General features: G+C 41.1%; 3 protein-coding genes across 5 annotated transcripts in view; 1 reads left to right on the forward strand and 2 right to left on the reverse strand.

Annotated features, from left to right (window-relative positions):
* The window catches only part of PDE6H (phosphodiesterase 6H), a 129,151-nt gene extending 116,952 nt beyond the window's left edge, over positions 1-12,199 (reverse strand). Inside the window, exon 1 of the mRNA XM_004592587.4 lies at positions 12,124-12,199. The gene's annotated coding sequence lies outside the window, so the exon portion shown is untranslated. The remainder of the gene's footprint in view (positions 1-12,123) is intronic.
* Positions 833-19,893, reverse strand: C27H12orf60 (chromosome 27 C12orf60 homolog). 3 transcript variants are annotated; one of them, XM_058655822.1, is made up of 3 exons: positions 19,874-19,893; positions 12,125-12,199; positions 833-1,765 (listed from the first exon to the last, which is right to left on the reverse strand). In XM_058655822.1, the coding sequence occupies exon 3, from the start codon at positions 1,739-1,741 to the stop codon at positions 1,007-1,009; it is 735 nt and encodes a 244-aa protein (XP_058511805.1). In that variant the 5' UTR covers positions 1,742-1,765; positions 12,125-12,199; positions 19,874-19,893; the 3' UTR covers positions 833-1,006. The 3 variants fall into 3 exon arrangements, with proteins under 3 accessions (XP_058511805.1, XP_004592710.2, XP_058511807.1); XM_004592653.3 differs by lacking the exon at positions 19,874-19,893 and adding an exon at positions 19,603-19,675; XM_058655824.1 differs by lacking the exons at positions 12,125-12,199; positions 19,874-19,893 and adding an exon at positions 19,603-19,656.
* Positions 17,703-18,438, forward strand: SMCO3 (single-pass membrane protein with coiled-coil domains 3). Its single transcript, XM_004592582.3, has one exon. It carries the CDS (start codon positions 17,707-17,709, stop codon positions 18,382-18,384), a length of 678 nt encoding a protein of 225 aa, XP_004592639.2. The 5' UTR covers positions 17,703-17,706; the 3' UTR covers positions 18,385-18,438.
* Positions 19,894-20,265: the final 372 nt, after the last annotated feature.

A 20,265-nucleotide genomic window follows, 5' to 3' on the forward strand; every position in this document is an offset into this window, starting at 1 on the left:
GTGAGACCTTTGTCAGGGCATGGACCAAGTGTGGCTGGGCTGCAACACCCAACAGTCACAACCGGTCAGACATTGGAAGTGTTTCCTCATGCACAGATTGGCAAGGTCGACAGCATTTAAGAACTATCACATTCACCTGGGCAGAACCCTCGGAGTGTGCGCCACATTGTGACCCTGGGTTAATACTGGGTGGCCTTTTCCCATCCCTGGGTACTGGGGTGGTTGGGAGGCTGAGTATGGCTTCTCCCCTTATCTCTCCTCTTCCCCCAGAAATGAGAAGAAATAGAAAGTTTGCAAACAATGACCACACCCACTTTCCCTAACCCTGGATCCTTCCCAACCTCATCAACTACGTAAACATTATCTAAAATTAAAAAAAAAAAAAAAGAAAGAAAAACTGGGAGCATAAAATAAAGGAATCTGTGTCTCCTTGTCTAAAAAAAAAAAATAAATACGAATACTTTATTGGCTTTTTGGCTACAAATTGGAATGTATTTGCCTAAGTCTATTTTGGCTTCCATGTACTTCTTTGCCCTATTAAATCAGGCCTGATTATTCCTGCCCAGCTAACCACTGATACAGAGCTGGCTCAACCCACTTCCTTGGCCAGTCAGGGTATCTCTTCCCCAGGGACATGGGGATTCACAGAAAGGAAAATGATTCTTGAAGGCCCATGGGATATACTCAAGGTACTTTTCTGGAATTGGAATTGGCAGTAGAATGGGAGCACAGTATTAGCTCCTAACACAGCTATCTTGCTACCGAGAGAGGAGATGCCATCTCCCTGAGAAAGGAGTTAACACAATGAAATTGTAACTGTCATCTTAACCATACTTTCATTCTTTCTTTTTATTTTAACACTGCAAAAACTACAAGTGGCTGCCAATTGACTACTGTCTGCACTTATGTTCTAACATACCCCATGTCTAGCACAAAGGCTGTCTTTCAAAGTAGTATGAAAACTCATGGGGTATCTGACAGGAATGAAAACTCTTTTGTCATACCCCTACTTGCCATCCACTTTGTTAAGTACGCAAGTACTCATTTCCATAGTCTTTCTACACTTTTGGAGGACATCTAAGGTTGGTTCCATGGCCTTGACAATTTGTTCTAAATGATCGGCTGCTGATCCTATGGGATTGTCGGTGTTCTCAGTTTTTAGTGCATCCTGTAGTTTTTTCAAAGTGTCTACTGCAGTGCTTTTAGAAGGGTCTGGATTCATTGTTTTCCGAGAAACAGTGGCATCTTCTTGCCCCTTCGTGTCTTCTCTATGGAAGTCACTTAACTGAAGATCCATGATGGGGGATTTCATCAGGAGGGCCAGAGAAGACTCCAAGCTCCCCAGGACATTACTATTCTTCATCGCAGAGATAAGGACTGGTGAGTGGACATTCTGCAGCATCTCTTTAGCTGACCGCTGCAACTCTTGCAGGTTGGCACTCTTCTCAGCCAAGCAACACATGGGTGTTGCAATCCTGGAGCAGAAAGGCTCCTTCTGCATATTACTATGCTGTGCATCCACTACAGACTGCACCTCTTTCAATATGCTGAACATCCGTCCACATACATCCTTGATGTTAGTATCTTCTTTCACAGCTATTGGGGGGATCTGGGTATGCATACTTTGGTTGTATAACTCAATAAATGTGTTCATGGAGGAAGAAAGATCTCTCATGTAATAGAAGAATGTTATGGCAGCTTGAGCCAGTCTTTGTTTATCCTTTTCTAACTCTGAAGACATTTCTCCAACAAATATGTTTCGGCACTGCAAAGCAAAGCAATAATGATACAAGTGAAACCTACAAGATACGGCACCCACAGGGATTGAAAGGAAGATCTAACTGTGTGGCTAGAGCTGCTGGCTGAGAGCCACCATCATAGTGCCTCAAGGTAGGAAAACTGCTGCATACCCAGCACTCCCACTTTCAGCTGAGAGCGAACGCCACAGTATTCTACTGCCTTTTACTTCAGCCTGGCAGCTTCGCCACCTGGAGCAGGGAAGCCACCTTCCTTCCTCCCCTTTCCTCACTCTTGTAGAGCACCCTATTTTCCTCTGTTCTACTGCTACCAGCACCATACTCAGCATAAGGAGGAGATGCCATCTCCACTGAGAGAGGTGAGAGGAGAACGCAGCAACCAGTGTCACTGTTCATACTGCCTGAGGAAGAATCCTGTGGTGGTCCACTCTGACTCTCAGTCCATCTGTCCCCTGTCCGCACCCCTGACAAGGACTCCCGGCAACTAGCAGGGAGGAGGGACAAGCTTGCTAAGGAGAGTGCACACCTGGGCAATTGAGTCTGGCCAGGAGGGCTCCCAAGGATGGGCCACTGAAGAGACTGTGCCTTGGCGCTGAACCTTGTTTCTCTCTTCCTAAGAAGCAGGGAAGGTGCTGATAACTAACTTCAGTCACTTTTCTCTCACTGCTTTTGCCCTGAAAACCAAACAACAGTCAAGCATACAACTTGTGAGCTAAACCCCTCACATTTCAACCACAGCACTAGCAAAGGGCATACTGTGAAACAAATAACGAGAACTGGAAAACTGAGGGAAGTGAAGATTACAAGGGAAAAAAATAGCACTGATGGTATTTTAACATGTTGACTCAATATATGGTAATTATATGCTGAACAAGAGGGCGTGAGCAGATCCACAGTTATAAGCCTCCTTTATTTTCCCTGACATGATAAAATACTAATTCTATGTACATGGTATGAAGGGCTGTAGGATATTACAATCTCTTTAGTAAACATTAAACAATGCGATGAGGGAGGCAATGACTGCAGAGAAGCAGCCACAGGCAAGGGATACTGACAGCCACCAGAAATTAGGAACACAAGGCAGGAGGCTCCCCCTGGAGCCCAGGAAAGGTGGTCTGCTGAGTGCCACACTTTTTCCAGCTCTAAACGCTGAGAGGATGAACTACTGTTTCACATCGCTAAGCTTCTTGTGGTCTATGACAACAGCTCTAAAAAACTAACACAGATTCTGATAAATGGGCAAAATAAAATGAAATCTTAAAAATTATCTAAATAGCTATATTTAAATTACTCAAAATATGACAGGAAAATGAAAACAGGAATAAAAAAACAAGATGGAAACAGAAAACTAATAATAAATGTTAGACAATCTGAACAGCAACAATTATCTAAGTCTGAATTACTGGAACTAAGTTTAGCGAGGTTGCAAACACATGATCAAATACATAACAATCATACAACAACCATATTTCTACATATTAGCAACAAAAATAACAAATTGATAATAAGACAAACAACATTTACAGCATCATTTAAAATAAGGCACTTAGGGAGGGTGTCGTGGTACAGTGGGTTAAGTCAGCACTGTGAAGTGGGCATTCCATCATGGAAGAGCCCATTCACGCCCTGGTTACTGTGCTTCCAGTACAACTTCCTGCTAAGTTCCTTGGGAAGCAGTGGAAGATTGTTCAAGTACTTAAGTCCCTGCCACTCCCTGGGGAGACCTAGATGGAATTCCTGGCTCCTGCCTTCAGCCCCGGGCCTGCTGACGTATCTACAGAGTGAAGCAGCCAATCATAGATATCTCCCTCCACCCTCCAATATAACTTTAAAAAAAAATAAGACATTTAAAGATACTTTTGACAAGAGATATTAAAGTGCCACACATTTGTTACTACAAAATATTATCCAAGGAAATTTGGAAATCCCTAAATGAACAAAAAACATATGCTGTCAATGCATTGTACAAGTCCTGCTGAATATCAGCAAGGTGCTTTATATAAGTCCAACACATTCCTAATAAAAACTCTAGCTTTCAAATGGATGACAAATATACTTTGAATATAATTAAAATTAATATAGAAAGATGAATAGAAAAGTTCAAGATTCTTGTGAATTTAACTTGCTACTCAGTAATCTCTAGCCAAAAAGAAAGTCGCAGAGGAAATTACAAGATACTTTCAACTGGATTAAAATGAAAATCAGTGAGAAACTGTAGGATGAAGTTTAAGCAGGGTTTTAGAGGGAAATCCAGATTCAATTCTTACAGTAGAAGAAAAGTGGAGAATGAATAAGTTAAACCCATATCTTACAAAATTAGAGAAGAGCAAACTAAAGATCAAAATAATAAAACATAGAAATAAAAAAAAACAGAAAACAGAAAAAGGCAAAATCAACAAAACCAAATGATGTTTCCTTGAAACAATCAACAAAACTGCAAAATACTGGGCCACGTTAACCAAGACAAAAGTGAACAAAATTGCCAAAAACAAGAACAATACGGATATTACTACTACCCCAAAGGCATTAAAAGGGACAATGATTGGACACTATTAACAATTCTTCACACATAAATTTAACATTCTGAATAAAACTTATTCCATAAAAGACACAAATATAACACATCCAAGAAAAAAATGGAAAACCTGACTAAACCTAACCCTTTTTGAGTAAAGTATAACTAAAAACCTTTCAAAAAGAAAACCTTAAGCCCAAGATGATTTCACTAGTGAATTCAATCACCTATCAAAGAATTAAGTAACTACATAACTTGGGCAATGCAGGGTTTAATGACCTGCGTGGTTTCTGGCTTCAGCTTCTCACCAGCAGAGACCCTGGAAGACAGCAAAGAAAGCTTCAGTAACCGGTGCCTGTGGACTTCGTGGAAGACCTGGATTGTTTCCAGCACCTGGCTCTGACTTTGGGCAGGTGCCTGGTGTTTCACAGCCAGAGAATAAATCAACAGATGGGAGTCTCTCTTTCTCAACTTCTCCTGTCTGCCTCTCTAAAACAAAATTATATTTAAAAGTCATTTTTCTAAAAAATTATTTATTTTTATTGCAAACTCAGATATACAGAGAGGAGAGACAGAGAGGAAGATCTTCCATCCGCTGATTCATTCCCCTAGTGACTGCAACAGCTAGAGCTAAGCCCATCCGAAGCAGGGAGCCTCTTCAACGTCTCTCATGTGGGTGCAGGGTCCCAAGTCTTTGGGCTGATCTCCACTGCTTTCCCAGGCCACAAGCAGGGAACCAGATAGGAAGCAGGGCCACTGGGATTAGAACCAGCACCCATATGGGATCCCAGCGTGTGCAAGATGTGAACCTTAGCCTCTAGACTACCGTGCCAGGCCCAGTACATATCAAATTTATACAAATATAGGAAACAGAAGAATTATGAAGACCAAGTAATACACAAATAGCCTGGAAAGCAGACAGGCAGAGGGACCCAGCAGCGACTAGTAAAGCCTGTGAAGTCAGCACATTCCATCAGAAACATCCAGATGAAACCAAATGAAAGAGCACAACAGTACTCCTCAGCAAGTGCTGGGCCCACAAACGCAGACACACGACAAGGTAAGCAATACGGACTTATTAGTACTGATAAAACACTCTGATTTTGAGTATTAAAAGGAGATAGAATTAAGGTTATCAGTCTGGAATTTTAGCCATAAAGTAGTGAAACAGTTTTTTTATTAGAGGGTCCTATGGCATGTTCCTATGATTATTTCTCTGAAAACAAGAAGGGAAAAAATTCACAACTTCTAGAACTAAGAGGGGGGAGAGAATCAGTAAGGATAACCATTTTAAAAAGGATTAAGGATGCAGTGAAACCTAGGTGAATGTGGTTCCTTATCTGGAACGGGAACATTTCCTCGTGTGTTGTTAACATCAACACCGGCACTCAGATTCTAAGGGAAGATTGAACAGGGAACTCTAACACGAGTTCATGTGTAGAGCGTATACTTCCTTTTTTAGGTTACATTTAAATACACTGGAATTTTGCTGTGTGTTTCCAAAGAGACAATTATCTTTTGAAAGCATGAAACACTTTTTTTTAATTCCTCAAGGCTTACAGTAGACTTTACAAGAAAGCATTTGAAAACACTGATGAATGACCTCAGTATTTTACCATCAGCCTAGACTTATTATTGGTTTCTTACCACATAGCCCTTCAAAGAATTTATATCATGATGAACTTCTCTTTTAATTATAGGTCATGATTTTATTTAAATTAAGGAAAGCTCAGACTTACATTCTTGGTAAAAAAAATAAAGCTCAGGACTTTACTATTTCTACTTGGCAGCTGTCATTTTTCTCTTGTATGTCTTCTGACTTAAGTGTACCCCCATTACTTCCACAATCCCAAATAAAAAAACCTTAGCCTGACACCAGGCCCCAATTTGGACAGTGAAGAAAAGCAAGAGAAAACATGAGCATCAAAGAACATTAGGAACTAAACACCACATTTACACAGGCTCTTGTGATTTTGCCTTTTTGTTATTACGAGGAAAATTCATACAGACAAAGACAACAATCTTATAGACTCCCATGTACCTGTAATTCAGTTATGCGAGTTATCAGAATGAAGAAGTAGGTGTTTGTGATCATGTCTTCAACGCGCAGTAATGCATCTGGGTTGGATTCCTGTTCTCAGCTCCTGACAATGCAGACCCAAGGAGGCAGTGGTGTGCCTCCAAGAACTGGGTTCTGGCTGCCGAACGAGAAACCCTGACTGCATCCCCAGCTTCTACCTTTGGTCCCAGCCACAATAGTAATTTGGCAAGCAAATCAGCAGAATCGAAACTCTTTCTCTCTCCCACTCTTGCTCTCTCTCCCCGTCACCCCATTCCCACATATATGGTATCCGTATCTATGTGTATTTCTGTATGTGTCTCAACTAAACTTAAAATGATCACTATAAAGACAATCTTATTTTCTCAAGAGCCTATCCTAATATCTGTTCCAGATTTTTAAAAGTGAATTTGAGACCACATCATTTCATCTTTAACATTTTCAGGAAGTTTCTATAAAACTAAGAATTCTTCTTTTTGAAATTTTACCTTATGTTCCCCACATCAATAGTGTTTAAACAGAATCATCTTTCACCTTTTTTTGAAGATTTATTTATTTTTTTTAATTTGGAAAGTCAGATATAAAGAGAGGAGGAGAGGCAGAGAGGAAGATCTTCTGCCCAATGATTCACTCCCCAAGTGACCGCAACGGCCAGAGCTGAGCCAATCCAAAGCCAGGAGCCAAGAGCTTTTCCAGGTCTCCCACATAGGTGCAGGGTCCCAAGGCTCTGGGTCATCCTCGACTGCTTTCCCAGGCCACAAGCAGGAAGCTGGATGGGAAGTGGGGCCGCCGGGATTAGAACTGGCGCCCATATGGGATCCCGGGTGCGTGCAAGGTGAGGACTTTAGCCACTATGCTATTGCGCTGGGCCCCATCTTTTACTTTCAAAGAGATCCATTATTCTGTTATAATATTTTTGGTGGCAGGGTAAAAGCCCTTGAAATATGATTTTTAACATGAGCCCAGAATCATAAAAACTTTATTTCCCATTACTTATGCAATTCTTCTACTTGTCCTAAAGAAACAGTCCAGATGAGGGAGGAAGAAACAAATCTGTGTGTATCAAGGTGCTCATTAGAGCGTTGTGGTAATGAAACAAGTAGGGTTTGGTAAATTATGGCAAGGGTATGTGGAGCACTTTATGTAACCAATGAAATGTGTTCAAAACTAGCAATATGGATTAACATCTGAGTTAACATAAAACCAACTTATTTAATTAACTTTACAAACACTTAAATTCTGGAAAGCAAAAAATTAAGAGGGCAAGTTTATAGATGTTTTCTTGCTGTTTTACAAGTTTATGTGTAAATGATAATGACTTCATATCTTAGAGTACTTTATCAAATTTTCACTTTCATTTCCTTGTTACAATTCTACCATCAAAACATAAGTCAAAAGGTTCTGAAACATCTTATCACCTTAACATTAGTTTCTGTATTTAAATTCCTTTAGTACATGGCAGTAACACACTACTGTTATTCATAAAAACTTTGTAAAAATTTTTATTTGTATAGGTGACAACCAATACTTTTCCATTATGTTAGGTAGTTCCTCTCTTGAAAAACTAACTATACAATATCACTTAATAAATGATAGCTTTGAGATAAAATCATCAATATACCAAATGTCTCAAAAATGTATATTATTAAAACCAATCAGTTTAAAAAAATATTTGCAGCAAATAAACTTATCTTTCAGTTCTATTTTTCCAAACTTGGAAGAACTCTCATACTGTTGCCATTTCTTAGGTAATCCTTCTCCCTGAGTGTTTACTTCACAATTCATCAACTGAATTTACTTCTTGGTTCAAATCATGCTTACCTCATTTTCATTTCCATTTCCTAGGGAGATCTGATCAACTCCAGATTCCATATCAGCACTTCCAAATTTATTTCCTTCTACTTTTATTTAAGATCAGGAGTCAGAAATCTCCAGACTTTATTTTGCTTTGTTTTTTAGTTGGAGGGCTTTTATTTCAAAGGCAGATCTGGAGAGGAGACACAAAAATATCTTCCATCCACTGATTTATTCCCCAAATGGCTACAAAAGCTGGAGCTGAGCCATTCCAAAGCCAGAAGCCAGGAGCATCTTCTAAGTCTCCCATATGGGTGCAGGGTCCCAAGGCTTTGGCCATCCTTCACTGCTTTCTCGGGCCATAAGCAGGGAGCTGGATGGGAAGCAGAGCAGCTGGGACATGAACTGGCATCCGGAAGGAATGCCAGCACTTAAAGTAGAGGATCAGCTTGTTGAATCACAGCACTACCCCCAGATATTTTTTTAAAGCAACAGAATTCTCCCATCAGATAAAATTTTACCCACCTAAAGCTCAAACGTGCAAAAACCAAGAGAAGGCAAAACTATTTCATCCAATGCTTAGGTGAGTTTGAGTCCCAGAGACCAAGACTGCCACCTGCTGGTCAGTAATTCTCCATCAGGCTGACAGGGCATTTTTACATCAGAGACTGCACAATAAAACATATAAATGGTACAAACTGCATGGAAATGGGTAACTTCTAAAGTGTAAATTTTTGCTAACAGGAAGCACTATCATGTGCTTACTCAAATTTGCCAAGCAAGAGCAGAGTTAATTGGAGTAAGATTAAATTTACTGCAACTAACGTCCTACTCTCAACACTGAAAACACAGTGAGACATAGGAAAATATACAAGCCAGAACTCCTCTTGGCACCTCGTATCAGTAAGACATCACTTGGAGTTTGCCTGAGTAACAAATATGATCCTTAAGAAGGGTAACTCCTATTAATCACAGAACTTTCAATTTGTTGAGTGGAATAATCAGAGATGCCGAACTAAGGTGCCAAACACAAGAGTGGAGACACTGCGTATTTCCGTGAAGGACGTTTCCATGAGGTGCTGAAGCTCTTTGTTTACTATAAAGCACACATCTGGGAGTATTAACTTGAAGGAGCAGATTCTTCCCCTTCCCAGGATTTGCAGATGCCACATGTGACCATACTATCAATACACACTAACATGGAGACTGCCAGACACTTGAACTGACATCCTCCAAATACCAACAGCATCTCTCATTTCATATGAAGTCACACTTCCAAATTACAAAGCTGTCTTAAATTCTTAAATTTCAAAAGAACAGGGATCATGCTTTTTTTCATGTCTGTATGCCTTACAGAACCCAGAATACATCACACACAAGAAAGTACTACCCTAAAAGACAAGTTATCCCAAGACAAAATTACAACAAATTTAGCTTTCAGAGATATTAACTGGTTTATCTGCAATCCTAGAATAGGACAAATCTCATCCTATGAAACAGAAAACATTTCAATTAACCCCCGAAATTGGTTTTATACACAGAAAAAGAAAGCTGAAGAAACCAAAAACAGAAAAAGTGAGTCTGTCGTGTAGAAATCACTTTCACTATCAGGCAAGGTTATAGAACTAAAGCAACAGAAAAAATCTGAATGGTTAACATCAGGTTACTTCAGGGCACTGTACGTGTGTCTAACAAGTAAAGCAAAGTCAGCTACACAAACTGGCCTGTTTAGCCAATTCGGCTACTATCTTGCTCCTGACTTGACAGAAGAGCAGAAAAACAGCTTAGCTTCAGTTTGTTAGCATGTTACAGTATGAGTAATTCTACTTTCATTTTTTCCAGTCTGGTCTGGACGAAGCCCCAGTACAGGAGCTTAGCTCAAATAACAGCTTCCTACAATTTTCAACAATTGTTACTGACTGAATAAATTGCTTCTTTATCTGTACCAAAATAACTCAGAGGTTTTGCCTTCAATCCTCACCTCTTTCCTTCTTAATTTTCTAGTACTTCTTACTACATTTAGGGATGGAAATCACCATGAGCTGTATTCAGTGTGGAGGTCAGGTGCCTCTGAGCAGGTATGGAAGCCAAACTGTTGAAGATGTTTGCAGAAGAAACATTCCCTATTCCCTACTCCTCAGGAAAAACAAAATAGCTAGGAAGGTAAACCTGACAGGAAAAAATAGAAGTCCCTTTTCATTAAAGGGGAAAGTAATTCTGAACACATTATGATGAATCTCACTCAAATCTGTTATTGGTACAGATCGTGGATTGCTGTCTACAGCATGCCAGAAAAAAAAAAAAAGTTAATTATACTGCAATGGTAAGGGCTTGGATGTTTAAAGGGAAATTAAAAAATTATTTTCATATTTGAAAATTCACCATGTGTTTTTCTGATTAGACTAAGCCTTATACATTGTATTACATCTTCTATTCTGTTTAGAATTCTTCATTTGACTTTGTTAGATTTCTTTAAGAACTGCACTCCTTTTTGACTAATTTTTCTTTCAGCTCCCCATTTTTCAGTCCTCTTTCACTTAGTCATCCTTGCATAACAAATTTTTCCAGGCTATTTATCCTCCTAGGTTTTAATTGTGTAAAGTCCTCCATACACATTTCAAAACTACCTAGGCTTTGTAAAAATCACTGGAGGGCCCGATGTGGTAGCCTAGTGGCTAACATCCTTGCCTTGTACATGCCAGAATCCCATGTGAGCACTAGTTCTAACCCAGGCAGCCTTGCTTCCCATCCAGCCTGTGGCCTGGGAAAGCAGCACAGGACAGCCCAAAGCCCTGTGACCCCGTACCTGTGCGGGAGACCCAGAAGCTCCTGGCTCCTGGCTTCAAACTGGCTCATTTCACACCATTGCTGCCATTTGGGGAGTGACCCAACAAACAAAAGATCTAAAGATCTTTGTGTCTCCTTTTCTCTGTATATCTGCCTTTCCAAGAAACATTAATAAATATTTATTTTAAAAGTATAGAACTTTTCACATTTTAAAAAAAAACCTGATTTTATACATCAATAAATATTAACTTTTAACTCCAAAGACCAGTACATTACACCAGAATCATTTTGAGGCGGATAGGACCAAAAGTGAGCCCCCACTGGTTTTCTCCCCAGATACCCATGATGGGTAGAGACCAAAGCCAGGCATTCAAAGTCTTTCACCTGGGTGACAGGAATCTGACCATGGCAGCTACAAAGCCAGAGTCGGGGACTAGGGAGCACAGCTGGGTATAAACCCAGGTTCTCTAACAGGAGATGAGGGCAACTCAAGGCATCTTACCCTCTAGGTGAAATGTCCCATCCATACTAATTGGAGGTTCCATATTTACTATTAAATAGGCAAAAAGGTTTGAGAAAAAGTTTATTTCATGAGTCCAATTACTTTTGTACCTGAACAGTACTAACACTGTGCTTTCGTGGTGCTCTAATATGGTAGAGTCACTCTATCATTACTTTCCCCAAAGAAAACATATCCTATCACGTTTCAGATACCTTTTATCATAAAATTATATATTGTGATACAGCAATAGATTGACTGAAAAGCAACTGTTCACTTGGAAGCACTGAAGAAGAATTTTGGGAGCTGCTAACTGCAAAGTCAGCATCCCATATGGCTGCTCTGTTTTCAGAACAGCTCCCTGCTAATGCGCCTGAGAAAACAGGGCAGGATGGCCCACATGCTTTGACCCCTGCACCCTGCAGGAGACCTGGAGGAAACTCCTGGTTCCGACCTGACCCAGCCTTAACTGTTGTGGCCATTTGGGGAATGAATCAGCAGATGGAATCTCTCTCTCTCTCTCTCTCTCTTTCTCTGTAAGTCTTTCAATTAACTAAATCATATCTTCAAAAAAAAAAAACATTAGATGTCCATGTGTTTATCTTGAGGTGGTCAGAATCACACTCCATTTACGGAAGCTATGCCTGTCCAACAACTGCTAGAGTCTCCACTTATTCTGAGAAAAAAAAACAAACCCACCTCCTTCCTCTCACCTAAATATCCATATAGTGATGTAGCTGGTTGTCTTCTGCAGTGTGGAAACTAGAGTCTGCACTTCATGATAAGATCTGAAAATCAGGAATAAAAACAAGTTCAATAGAAAGTTTCTAGAAGAAAAAAAGATCTAAATTTGTACTACAACACTGCATTCTGCAGCACATTTCGGTGAGTTTGGGGGATATTTAGTAGAACCTCCACATGAAATTTTTTTTAAGTGAGATAGAATTGGAAAGTGAAATGTGTGACTATCATCTGTGTGACTGTGTCCTCAAACTAACTCAAGGCTAAAAGTACATCACTGACAGCGGCAGCTTACTATACCAAAAAGTTCCAGGACGTTTTTCCTTAGTGTAACATAGTTATGTGTCTAATTCAAACTCCTAACCATTTGCAAAGTATATATTTTTGACAAGCAGAATAGTTTTCATGTTTATTCAGAGAAAAACATCTTCATTTATCCTACTTTTTTTAAAGATTTATCTTAATTTTTTAAAAATGATTTATTTTTATTGCAAAGTCAGATATATTCACAGAGGAGGAAAGACAGAAATATCTTCCGTCTGATGATTCACTCCCCAAATGACCGCAACGGCCGGTGCTGAGTCTATCCAAAGCCAGGAGCCAAGAACTTCTTCCAGGTTTCCCACGCAGATGCAGGGTCCCAAGGCATTAGGCCATGCTTGACTGCTTTCCCAGGCCACAAGCAGGGAGCAGGATAGGAAGCAGTGCTGCTGGGATTAGAACTGGCACCCATACGTGTTCAAGATGAGGACTTTAGCCACTAGGCCACAGCACCAGGCCCTATTTTTTAATTTATTGGAAAGTGAGATACACAGAGAGGAGGAGAGACAGAGAGGAAGATCTTCCCTTCACTGGTTCACTCCCCAAGCAGCCGCAGTGGCCAGAACTGAGCAGCCGATCTGAAACCGGGAGATCGGAGTTTCTTCTGGGCCTCCCACATAGGTGCAGGGTCCCAAGGCTTTGGGCTGATCTCCACTGCTTTCTCAGGCCACAAGCAGGGAGCTGGATGGGAAGTGGGGCCACCATGGTTAGAACCAGAGCCTGTATGGGATTCTGGCGCGTGCATGGTGAGGACTTTAGCCACTAGCTACCATGCCAGGCCCTATCCTATATTTTTGAAGTCCTCATTCGCAGACTAAGAATCACAACACTAGAATAGATAAGTCGTTTATTCTAGTATAAAATATATTGGATCCTACACAAATAAGAACAGAAACTCCATTTTCTCCCAAGCGCTTAACAGAAAAGTAAAAGCAGCGGGAATATGATAAGCTTAATTAACTTTTGAATATTAAGAAATATATTTTGGAGCCAAGCGTGGTCCAGATCAGATTGAAGATCTTTCCATCTCTCCTCTCTGTACATCTGACTTTCAAATAAAAATAAACCTCTTGAAAAAAGAAAACATTATTGTTACTGAAACAATCATATTTTTTACACAGATGAACTCAGAAGAGCGTAACTGTTCCTTTTTTCTCTAAACAATAATGTAAGTCACAGTTCCAAACACAAGAAGTTTCCTGTCAGGTTCATTTTATTCTTTTTATGGTATACTCTTGATACTTAATAAAACTTTCACAAACTGGCACTTCCTTCTTTCTGATGCTTTAGGTCTGTAACTGCACAGCCCCCTGAATGCTGCCCACCTTCTCTCTAAATGAAATTCGAGTCTTAAATATATACTCCTCACGCTCTTTCTGGTCAGGTGCTTCCGTTGCTCTTGCACCTCGACTCTTGGCTGACCCAGGGCAGTTGATCCCCTGAGCATGGTCCCTGTGTATTGCTTAGATGGGACAATGGATATAGCAATATAATTTCTGGTTTGTGTACTATCAGGAGCTCCAGGAGAGGTGAGGCCTAGCATTGAGGGAACGTGGGCAGAGAAGTCAGGGAAAGGTGAATGTCTGCAGCTTTGTGTGTCCAGGTTACTCACTGCATGTCTCTTAGGATAACTTATATTGTTGGGGAAGCTGGGACATGGGTCTTCAGCTTAACAGGTGGACTTCAGGGTAATGACCATTTGTTCCTCTTGGGGTTATGCTTGGTTGGATTATGGCTGGATTACGTTTGATTGGATTGCTATATGGACTTGTGATTTGCTATTTCTAGTATGCTCTATTATCACCAAGCTTGGTTAATAAAGACTCCTTAATAAACCTTAGATATGTCTGGTGTGATCTTACTCGCACCCCATAACATTTGGAGGCCCCAGCGAGATTAGAGATCCCTGGTCAGAGGGCAGTGGCCGTCCTGTGATCCGGAACCAGGCTCGGTAGTCTGGGGAGGCCACCATGATGGTTAACACGGCCCCAGTACCTGATCCTGGCTTCCTGGCTCAGATTCACACTGACCCTTAGGAGGAGTCACCTAGTTCGGTATGACCGGTCACAGCTGAGTTTTACCCATAACTGGGGCTCGCCATCTGAATTGATTCCATTTCTGGGAGTACTCATGTGGGACTCGTCAAGAAGGCTGGATGCGGCTTAACTTCTGAGTCCAAATCATACAAATCATGGCACTGTCCATCTGGTTTGGGTGTCCAAATTCTGGATTCTCAATGTCTGATTTCTGGATTGTGTGGCCACATGCCTGTCTTGTCTTTCTGTTAAGTGTATGTGTTTTTCAGTAGAAAAGGTTTTGTTTTGAAGTAACAGCACTTAGCCTCAGAGTGTTGGCAACGCCTGAGTCGCCACATACCCCGAGCCGAGCGGGGGGACTAGGGTTACAAAAAAGACAACATGCAGTGGACCATTCTTGTCAGGAGAATGCCGAATGCGAATGATCTTTATTGAAACTCCAGGCTTTGCCTAGCTCCTCCCAGTGTTTATCCAGTCCTCAAGTGGCCACCCTAAATCCCTCGAGTTCCTCCCAGTGTCTATCCAATCCTCAAGTGGCCACCCTAAATCCCTTGAGTTCCTCCCAGTGTCTATCCAATCCTCAAGTGGCCACTCTAAATCCCTCGACCTCCTCCCAGTGTTTATCCAATCCCTTGGCAGATAAATTGACAAATAGGAAGCAGGAACTTGCGGTTAAGCCAGTGGCTAGATGTATCAGGCCAAAATTGCCCATCCTGTTACCCTCTGAGAAACAAGCTAAGCTGTGGAGTTAACCCTTAGGAGACCGGGGCCTGCATCAGAGCTCTTTGAAACTGAAGGAGGAATCTCAATTTTGTGTCTCTTTTTTAAGCTAGAGTTGCTTTAGGAAAATCTCAAAATTGTTAGCATACAGTACTGACTGTGTTTACTGACTGGGAAGTGTTAAACCTTTCGCTTACTGTGAATAAGGTTTTAGAGTTTTCTAAAACAGAAAAATTATGTTTGTTTCCTGGGTCATCTTCATACAATTAGTATAAATTGGGCAATGGTAAAAGACTATCTGCATCTTTCTTTCAAGTAAATTTGGCATGTTCTTTTATTTAGGATTTCAAATTGTAAATGAAGGACATTGGCAGATAGAATATGGTTCATCAGTGATAAAGAGGTTCAGAAAACAAAAGTTGCGACTTCTTTTAAATGCTTTTTCTGTGGCTAATAATCTGAAATGGAAGCTATTTCTCTGTCTCTCTTCCTCTCTGTATATCTGACTTTGCAATAAAAATAAATCTTAAAAAAAAATATATATATATATATATACTCATCACAAGCAATTGTTCAATGTGATTATTTATTGAAATCAATTAATGCTGATGATAAAATCAAAGAGGAGCCAATAGCACAGTGTGATTTCATTTGCATTCATACATAGGCACTCACAAATACACCTGTCCAGCTGCCTATCAGCCGATACATTTTTAATGGTTGCCTTGTAGTGGAAATGCATGCAAGCATGCAAACTTATGATTATTTATTTATTGCTACTATATTCTACAATATCATGTAATTTCTTTTTTAAAAAAAACATTCATTTATTTTTATTGGAAAGGCAGATATACAGAAAAAAAAGGAGACACAAAGATCTTTTGTCTGCTGGTTCAGTCCCCAAATGGCAGCAACAGTGTGAGCAGAGCCGATCCAAAGTCAGGAGCCAGGAGCTTCTTCTGGGTCACAGGTGTAGGGTCACAGGGCTTTGGGCCGTCCTTGACTGCTTTCCCAGGCCACAAGCAGGGAGCTGGATGGTAAGTGGAACAGCCGGGACACCAACCAGCACCCACATGGGATCCCGGGGCAGGTGCCAAGGCAAGGATTTAGCCACTAGGCTATCACACCAGGCCTAAGTCTATTTCTCATATAATAAAAATAACACTGTCTAGAACACTGTGGCCTGGCACTGTGCCATAGCACATTAAGCCACAGACTATGACACCAGCAACCTACATGAGCACTGGCTGAAGTATTAGCTGTTCTTCCCGAGAAAGCAGCAACAGATGGTCCAACACCCTGGGTGACCCAGATGGAGTCTGGATCCAGGCTCCTGACTTTAGTCTGGCCCAGCCCCAACTACTGCAGCTAATTGGGAAATGACCAGAATGTGGCATATCGCATTCTCTAACTCTCCCTCTTTAATTCTGCCTTTCCCATAAATACATACACACATAACAGAATTCCAGGTCTCCCATTTGAGTGTAGGAATCCAAGGACTTGAGCCATCTTCTGCTGCTTTCCCACACCATAAACAGGGGGCTAGATTGGAAGTGAAGCAGCAGGGACTAAAATCTACATCCATATAGGACTTAATCCAGCACGCCACAGTGCCAGCCCCCAAAAACCTGAAATCAGGAAAATAGAGTATATAAACACAATGTTTTAATTTTTAGCCCTATATACCCAAAGATCTTAATGTTCTTCTAGCCTGATTCCATTTTGAGAAATCAATTTGGGAACCAAGCAGGACGGGTAAATAGCTAAATCCTCATATTGCAAGTACCAGGATCCCATATAGGCAACCAGTTCATGTCCTGGCGGTTCCACTTCCCGTCCATGTTCCTGCTTATAGTCTGCGAAAGCAATAGAGGATGGCCAAAAGCCTTGGGACCCTACACCTGCATGGGAGACCCTGAAGACGCTCCTGATCAGCTCAGCTATGGCCACTGAAGCCATTTGGAATTAGGTGATCCAGTGGATGGAGGATCTCTCTCTTTCCTTCTCTTCATAAACCTACTTTCCAATAAAAATTAGTAAATCTTTAAAAAATTAATTTGTAGATTTAGTCAGTACTGTAACCAAGGGATGGGAAAATTAGGAAGCATTACCAATTAAGAGCTAGCCATTTCTAATCAGAGTTTTCTATAAATAAGTTATTAACTATTACCTGGAAATACACATTTATAAACACTCAGATGTCTGATAAATATGATTTATCTATATTTACCATCACCACAAAAAATCTGTCTTAATTTAGGCATCAATAACTGTAGCTACCTACACTTTCTGCACACTGACTCCAAATTTTGTAAAAATCATCACTGAAAAAAAGGGTTCAATTATCTGAGGAATTCAATTCTGCCACCCTCATATGCATACAAAATAATTTCCTAGTCAGACCTATAAGCACAGCAGATCTTTACAACTCTTAATGAAGATTTATCATTTTATTTTTCAGAGTTCATAACTGAAATATGGCTCAGAGCGACTTCCTCTACCCAGAGAACCCGAGGCGGCGGCAGGAAGTGAGCCGCCTCCACCAGCAGCTCCTTGACTGCTTATCTGACAGTTTCCAGGTCACCAATCAGCTGATCGAGGTTCTAAATATGCACTTGGGGTGCAGACTGGATTTCATTGAGATGAAGAAAGACGGGACCATCAAAGAAAACTGCGATATCATCATCCGAGCCATGACAAAAATCCAAATGGAACTGCAAAAGGTTGACGAAGCACTCAAAGACAAACTAGAGCCCACTCTGTACAGGAAACTGCAGGATATTAAGGAAAGGGAAACGGTAAAGATTGCAATGGTACAAAAGATTATTTCCGTCATCCTGGGAGAAGCCACATCTGCAGCTAGTGCAGTGGCTGTGAAACTTGTGGGCTCCAACGTCACAACTGGCATAATTAATAAGTTGGTCAACGTGCTAACTCAAATTGGCGCCTCTCTTCTTGGCAGTATCGGGGTTGCTGTTCTTGGCCTTGGCATAGATATGGTCTTCCGTGCTATCCTGGGAGCAGTGGAGAAAACCCAACTTGAGGCAGCCATCAAAAGCTACGAGAAGCATCTGGTGGAGTTCAAGTCAGCCTCAGAAAAATATCATCACGCCATTACAGAGGTGACCAATACAGTGAAACGCCAGATGAAATGAACGGCCCTTTGACTTGCCCCTGGCGTAGTTTTTCTATTACATTTTCCACCATCATATTTGCTTCCTGGCTCATGTTTCATATGCTGCCAATTTGTACATAAATAGGACAAACCATTTGGAAACAACTGGAGCTATGAAATTAGACAGTTCTTGAGTTTTTGTTTTAATTAACACTGGGTGACTTAGTGCCAGGTCCTCTGAGGTACAAGATTATATCCCAGGACGTTTTCTTATACTGCTCAACCAGGTAAACACTGGAGGTGTAGTGACAACAGTAGGTGTAGAGATGACCTATTCCCTTTCTAATCTGCCATCAAAATTCTTAACACCTCTGATGCAAAGACGTTCACTCTCACCACTGGAATCAAGCATCACATAGTTTACAGGGGGCACTGTGGTAACTGGACCAAACATGCCTTGAACTTCCAAGTGATATTTTTTTATACCACCATATTTTTTGACCATCAGATTCAATACAATTTTCTAAAACTGAAGACAACAAAAACCCATTAACAATCTGCTTTGGTTATGAAAAGTGACAATGGATCTGTCAATTTCTACTAATTGCATAATGTCATCTGGATGGGTTCTTAAAAGATATAAAAAATAAAGAGTGTGATTTCAACTGACTGACCAGCTGGGATGATTCAGCTACCATTCTGGGACATTTATATCACTTGCAGCAGCAAACCACAGTAATAACCGCACAAAATGCATTTATGATGCAAAAGTCAATGATTTAAAGGATTTGTCTTAAAGGGAAGATATACCCTATTTACACAGGAAGTTTTTAAGAGTTTCATTTCAAACCACCAGAGAGAATGCAGCGTTAGGTGGCTAATTTCACTCATTACCTGACTTCACACAAAACCAGAGGAGCTGAAGGCCTAATTATAGATTCAGCTGATCTCAGTGGGTGTGTGTTTCTACACCTTTGCCCATGGAATAAATTCCCATTTAGACTTGTGATGTCTACTTACACACAGCCTGGGAAAGACTAGGGACTTTTCTAACACTCATTTTCTCTTCGTCTTACCATTCATAATTATTCCGCTTTATCTTTTCTGCCTTAGCACTGTTAACATTGGTAGGTGTCCCTGTCTTACTCTGAAATATTTACAACTGATAGAACTGTTCAGCTGGTTTTCCTATCAGGGATATTCACACTGAAATAAGCAATTACCAAATCCATCCCACTTTAAAAACATTTAAACTTACCTTTAAGGGGAGACGATGGGAGAGGAACTAGGGAAAGGGGAGCCCGCGGGAAAGGGTGAAGATTAGAGGTGAGCGAATAAACCGTGCGCACAAAGTGACATCACAGAGGACTGGGGTGGGGGGACACACCAGTCGGCTAGGGCACGCGTGGGTGCCTGCCTGTCACATACACACCTACATCCCTTTCAAAATACTACACCTAACAGTTTCTATAACGCCTTTTCCTCAACGACACCACTCATAAATTGAAAACTGCTTTATGTATCCTCACCTATCCTCCTCAAGAAAGCGAATCCTGCGGATTTAACAGTTCGGGACTTGACGGGGCACTGTTGTGTGTGTTCGGGGCTAGAAGCGGTCGCTCGTGTGTAAAACCACTAGGGACACTCCACTTTCACTGAGCGCCCACGCGAGGTACCTCAGGCCGGCGAGGCACGTGAAGAACTCCAGCAACTCGAGCTTAATGACTCGGGTGAGACTTATTTTCAAAAGGAGACATTCCCAAAGGCTGATATCCATTCACGTCAAAAAACGTGAAAATCCAAAAACTAACACCCAACCCAAAGGAACCGACCACGCAAAACACATTCCCGTGTCTCCAAAGCACCGCTAGGCGCTGTTTCCAGAGGAGCAGCGGCCGGAAGTTAGGTCACAAAGTCTCGG

This window comes from Ochotona princeps, chromosome 27 (assembly GCF_030435755.1).
Source record: "Ochotona princeps isolate mOchPri1 chromosome 27, mOchPri1.hap1, whole genome shotgun sequence".
NCBI classification, from domain to species: Eukaryota; Metazoa; Chordata; class Mammalia; order Lagomorpha; family Ochotonidae; genus Ochotona; species Ochotona princeps.

Excerpts from the sequence above, each read along its gene's own strand:
- C27H12orf60 (XM_058655822.1), bottom strand. The coding sequence starts at position 1,741 with ATGTCTTCAGAGTTAGAAAAGGATAAACAAAGACTGGCTCAAGCTGCC.
- SMCO3 (XM_004592582.3), top strand. The coding sequence starts at position 17,707 with ATGGCTCAGAGCGACTTCCTCTACCCAGAGAACCCGAGGCGGCGGCAG.